This window comes from Haemaphysalis longicornis, unplaced genomic scaffold (assembly GCF_048455015.1).
Source record: "Haemaphysalis longicornis isolate Haplotype H1 unplaced genomic scaffold, Haemaphysalis longicornis Haplotype H1 scaffold_8, whole genome shotgun sequence".
Lineage (NCBI taxonomy): Eukaryota > Metazoa > Arthropoda > Arachnida > Ixodida > Ixodidae > Haemaphysalis > Haemaphysalis longicornis.
The window spans coordinates 6,724,149-6,730,148 of record NW_027526445.1 but is presented as its reverse complement, the minus strand read 5'-3'; the positions used below and the strand labels follow the sequence as shown (position 1 = coordinate 6,730,148).

Here is a 6,000-nt window from a genome sequence, read left to right as displayed (position 1 = left end):
TACGGTTTTGGATGGTTATGGTTTAGCTTATGGTTTGGGATGATCATGATCGCTGCGACCCAACCTGCATATACTCCCATTCAAGGTGGTTCGATCTATGTCCTTAAGTGGGAACCACTTAACAAATCTTTTTCCAACTTATCGATTCTTGGTACCTGTCAATACAGTGCATGTCTGTCGAACAAATGTGGGCTAAAATTAGCCGACGGGACGACTCTAACCCCAATGCAGTTTCCTTCACTTGTGATAGTTTGTTAGTTCATTGCTGCTTTAATTGTGGGAGAATATTCGTCTTCAGGTACAACATTGCCGTATACGGGGGCTGTATGCTTATATAAAACGGCTGTAACCCTTGGTTTATGGAAACTATATTGAAATATATGATCTGGTATTTCGGCGCTCAATCCCCATTTTGAGGTTAGGTAGCTCACTGTGAACTTGCAAATAAAATATAATGGCTCTTTCATCTTCCATCAATTTAGGGGATTCTACAGGAAGCAAACGGACAGCCATCCCGATATTTGTCTGCTAGAATAAAACTAAAGTCCCCCAAAGTTTCATTCAGCTAACTAGGAAGTGAGCGCAAGTGCAACTCACACATAAATGTTTGTTTTTGCATAGCTGCGTCCACTGAGGCAAAACGCAATAGAACTTTGCTCCTTCTTCACACAGCAGATGCACTGATTACATTTTATTTCAAATTTAACATAGCTAAGAAATTTACGTACACTAGTACACAAGTATACACAAATCAGCATTTTTAATACAAAAAAAACAGACATGATGTGATGGCTCACAAATTTATGTACATTAGTACACAATTAAACAAAAAGCAACTTCTTCAATACAAAAGAGCCCGACAAGATGTGACTACCCGAAAAAAATACTGTAGGAACTGTGCCAAGCCACCCGCTGGGGGCGTAGGTAGCCCAGGGCTGGCGTCATTCTCTGTAGCACATTTCGTCAACACCCAAGAGTTAATCAACTCGGAATATCACTTGGCCAGCCCAAGCATTTCCGTAGCCAGGGGGCGCATCTTGGCTTTTTGGGCCTTGCCGATGGGCGTCCTTGGGACATTTGGGTTGTAGATGAAGTACCGGGGAATTTTGAAACGGGTCAACTGGGTAACAGGAAAACATGTGCGGAGAACAATTACAACAGGTGTAGATGTATTGACACTCCCAAAATTACAATACTCCTTATCAAAACCATGCTGTCGTATCATGTTTCAGTAAATCTCGAGGCCTAGCGAAACAACAACCAATCATAGGAGCCTTCAAGAGCTAGGCTTTAAAGGAACCAGCTACAGAAATACCAGTTCATTGATAAAAAAATTTTTTCACTTATCAACGAACTCAATTTTGTGACAAAGTAGAACCCAGTAATCGAGATGCGAAAGAAAACGCAGTATCCGAAGCCGATGCCGGTCATGTTTTGGCTACTTATTCATGTCACCAAATCTAGTTTTCACTACTGGCAACCGCTGAACAACGCCACTGCCAAAACACATGACTAGGCGATTCGAGTGGTCCTATACTACTCTTTCATCGCTTTAAAAGTGTCGCTTAAATGCTAATGTGCTGTTAACACACTTAAATATATTTTAGTACTAGGCAAAATTACATAAGAGAAGGTCAAAATTGCATACGTTTTTATTATATCTGTCACTTTTGTTTTCTTTAGACAAGTTTTCGTAGCACCAAGGCAGGTGGTAATGTTAGGAATGACAGTTGTTTCAAATTGAAAAATGTTGTGTTTGCCCTCATGTCCGTTTAGCCGTAGCACAAAAAACAATGGTCACAAAAGTACGTACACGCACATCTGTCTCAGATACTTTGTATCAGTATACTGCAATATCAAAATGAATGCCATCTGCTCTCAAGTTTTGCGTTGGAAAGAACGGCAGGCGGTGGTGCGTAATGTGAATGCCAGCCTCACTTGGATATACTAAAACACCTTTTTTTCTGAATCTATCATCTCTTTGTCCTTCGACACCTGGAAGACTGCAAGGATCTCTGAAACTATAGAAATTCTCAGATGCAGCGTTACAGCTCTTCCTTGTATCTTCAAGGAGCATAAGGGGCGACATTTTAAGCAATCAGGTAGTTAACCAATCAAGTTGTGACTTAAGCGACCTCCAATTCTGTAACAAAAATACGAACATTGCGTGACCATACAAACACTCGATTCATGGTCTATCACACACAGCTGCTCAGTATCAATCAGACACCGCGTTATTATAAAATCATGCCATTCATTCCCCACAGACGTCATGATCCTGGGTGTGCTAGTATACCAAAACGTAAAATTCCACTAGCACTGTTAAGCGCTTTCTAAAAAATTCGATTTCCGCTAAGGGTACTTATAAATTTACGTCAATATATAACGCTTTACATTATTATATCTCTTTAGCAGGCTTTCATTCACACCCATCTGCAATACTGAGTGTGGGTAAAACGTTCGCCAATCTACTAACGCAAGCGTAACTTTAGAATTGCAAGCGCTGCGGCTGATTTTATTATTCGTTTCTGTGGTTAGCGAAATTGATTTTCCACTACTAAACAACTTTGTCTTTGCTATACATTTGTCAGCAAAAAGTAACCCCCGGGATTTTTTGTGCTCGTCCCCTGGAAAGATTTACTAACAGCCTGACTGCCACTGCTATATTTAATCACAGCAACACAAAGTTTTCGGGGAAAAAAACGCTTTTCTACGAAAAGTCGAAAAATCTATGGACAATGTACAGCTTAAAACATTAGGAATTTTATTCGGAATCTGCCATGCGACATAAAATCCTCTTGCTGACCATCAAAGTTGAGTGGCAGGGTGAAGGAATATATAAGTACTGTTTTATTAGAGGCTAATTTATGTCTTAGTGGTGTCTTCAATTTCTGCACGTTTTTATGGCTCTTTTCGAGTGATTCCCTAACGCTTTCATATCCTTGTTGCATAGAGTTTCTTTGTCAAATCTGAGTTCAAACTAACCTCTTAACAATGCTGCGGACAAGTTATTGAGTATATAAAAGTTGATATTGTTGACCATTTATTTTTATATAACTGTTTTGTACACTGCTTAAACTCTATTCGTTTATGAATTGTTTCTCGGTACTAGTCATGCCGCTTTATGTAGCTAATGAATAATTGTCGCTCCAGTTCTCCTGTAACGCCGTTAATTATCTTGTTATACGCGGTCCCTCGTACAGTGCTTGCAGTTTCAGTACCTCCTTCCGTATTGCGTGCGAAGAATGAAACTGAACACAAGTATGAAATGGAAGCTTGAAAAAACGAACCATACACCATGGGCACTGCCCACTATGGCGGAAATATAATATTTACACCTTTATACAGCTCAGGAACCTTAACGCTACCTATTCTTGGTAGCGCCTCTCAGTGAAAAAGCTTCAAAACACCTGGGTTCTTATTAGAGGTACAAAAAAATTTTAGAGCTATGCACTCCAGCTACACAAGAGCTGATTAGGTCAACTAGAAAGCCCCAGGGATTTTTCTGCTAAATCTTCACACCGGAAAAGTTTATTATAAATTATTTCTCGCTTGTAAAGATTTCTTCACCGCTGATTTGTGCACCCCGATTCTGCAGTTTTAGATGGAGTAAACAAGCATTAAAGTGCGAAACAGAATATTAACTTCATGGTCAAACAAAAGTTCTCTTGGGTTCACATGGTTTTTTGAGGGCATTTGTTTTGGAAAGCCTAGCTATTATTTGAAACAAATCACGCATTGCTGATTTGCAGTGTCTAGATCGAGTCTGTCGTAGAATACCTACCGATTTTAATGACCTACTTGTCAGACTAAACGTGAAAACAAGGTTTTGCCCATTGTAAGGAGCATCAGTACCAAAATTTTTTGTACTTGTGGTGAGAGTAAGATTTCAAAATATTATATTTAAATACCTACAGTAGCGACACCTCGGATCAGCCTGAATGATTATGTATTGCGTTGTCCTATTAAGGTGAAAAGCTGCTCTGTTGCAACTGCCAAACATCGACTCTTTGGTTTTTGGAGAGACCATGTCAGTAAGATTGGAGTGTTGCAAAGTGCTCCTAAGCATTGCGTCTATGCGTACCCAATGTTTTACGTTGTCAGCAACATCGTTTAGTGCAACTTCAACTGTGACACTGTACTTGAATAAGGCAAACAAAGTTTGACGAAATAAATTCAGCATGTGACAATGAAGATAAAGACGGAGAATTTCAGGCCTAATTCTAGTAAGCCAGGACTATGGGTGCGACATCGTTTTACTACGGTATCCTATCATCGATTTAATTAACGATGACCACGCTCGAAGGCCTAGTTACAATCGACACCATTTTAACAAATGTGCCACTGCTCCTAACAGATATTTTCGACCGTGCAGAACCCATCATGTATTGCGATCTGTTGTCCCATTTTGCACTAGGCCTGAAGATAATGGCTTGGTGAACGCTTCACGTGTATTTGCGTGCATTGAGACTTACACAACAAATGTCCATGATGATGGTTCGCAAAATACTCACACATAGCGATTGCAGGTATAGAAAATTGCCCTCACAATTGTTCATTAATATGTATGAAGTTCAAATATTTCATAGAAATATATTTTTTAAACGGTGAGATTAAGGTGAGATTACAGTGATTGTTGTGTCTGGTGCGGATGACGATGAATTGATATTTAATGGCGCAAGCCCATCTAGGGCAAAGAACGCGCAAACAACCGTAATTCATTGCCATATGTAACCTGAAAATCTACAACCTGTTAGTAAACGTAAAACGAAACAAAACCAAGGAGAATCAAGATTGCTGACTTGTAGGACGAGTAGGATTATGCATGATATGACAACAGCTACAGAAATTTTATCTCTGTTAGAAACTAAAAACGCGCTTCTCAGGAAAGATTGGTTCCTAGGCTAAAAATGTGAGGGGATGGAGTAGAATGTGTCATCTCTGTAGTTCAGGAAAATGGTTACTCCTTGTGGTATCAACTCCCAAGCATGTTATTAGGATGGGAATCACTGAGAGGCCCTCCCCACACTTGCTACACGGGGGTCATTAAGATCCACTGAGCAAGTGGGAGTGTGCCGCGTGGGTGCGGCTTGTCAGTAAACCGAGCCTAGGCCACTCCACTGTTTCTATTGCATGTGTCGGTAGTGTATCGCCCCGAGTGTGGATTTATTACATTTAACTCGTCTGTTTGTTCACAAAATATGGTATGCGTGTGTTGTCTCATGTGTGGCTTGACGTCAGGGTAGGGTAGCGTTGTTATGTCCTCGAATTTCCTGGACTCCACCTCCTGAATACGCGATATCAATTTGGTACAGAATGAAGGTCTTTATCCTGCTCCACCTCCTTATTAGTGTAGCAGCAGCGCCATCGCAGCGTAGCCTGGAACACATCACAGGAACAGGTCCAGTATTTAGGCGTACATGGACATGACAGTGTTAAAAACTATATTGTAGATGTGATGTTTGAGAAGCTTGTGTGGTGCCAATGCTCGGAAAATGCTCAAAAAATCTGTATATATAGTGGACTTTCGAATTTTGTGTTCAGGAATGTCTTGTGCACTAAGCAGTATGCCATATGCTTCCGACAAATAAATTGTGGTGTTTATCTTCAGGGTTGCGCACGCATCAATGTTTGGCCCGTGAGCAGCACAAGACAAAATGGTGAAAGTTGTTGTTGCGTCACTGTAAAACTCTCGTCGTCGATATTTCTACTGCAACGACAAGAAGTGCTGTAAAATCATGCATCTTAAAAGCGTTTGATGGAAGAGAAATCACAACAGACAATTTGCAGTTGACATGATGGTACAATGGTAGAAAAAGATGATGTGTATACACCTAAAACCTAATGGAAAGAGTAGAAGCTTCCTCTCTCACTCTCAGTGAGAAGGGCGAAGGAACACATGGAGGATTTAAAAACAGCTGCGTTGAAGAGGAATCGTTGAGGACAGGCTTAAAAGGATGGTTACATATTATTACAACCATAAAAGCATGTAATAAATGT

At 40.4% G+C, this 6,000-nt stretch overlaps 1 protein-coding gene across 3 annotated transcripts in view; it reads right to left on the bottom strand.

The window, feature by feature from the left end:
- Nucleotides 1–766: 766 nt before the first annotated feature.
- LOC144149912 (medium-chain acyl-CoA ligase ACSF2, mitochondrial-like) overlaps nucleotides 767–6,000 on the bottom strand; it is a 197,421-nt gene continuing 192,187 nt past the window's right edge. The window contains exon 16 of one of the 3 annotated variants that reach the window (XM_077681646.1): nucleotides 767–1,120. In XM_077681646.1, coding sequence (XP_077537772.1) covers nucleotides 995–1,120 — 126 coding nt within the window. In that variant the 3' untranslated portion in view covers nucleotides 767–994. The remainder of the gene's footprint in view (nucleotides 1,121–6,000) is intronic. The other 2 variants (XM_077681645.1, XM_077681644.1) reach the window with 2 other exon arrangements.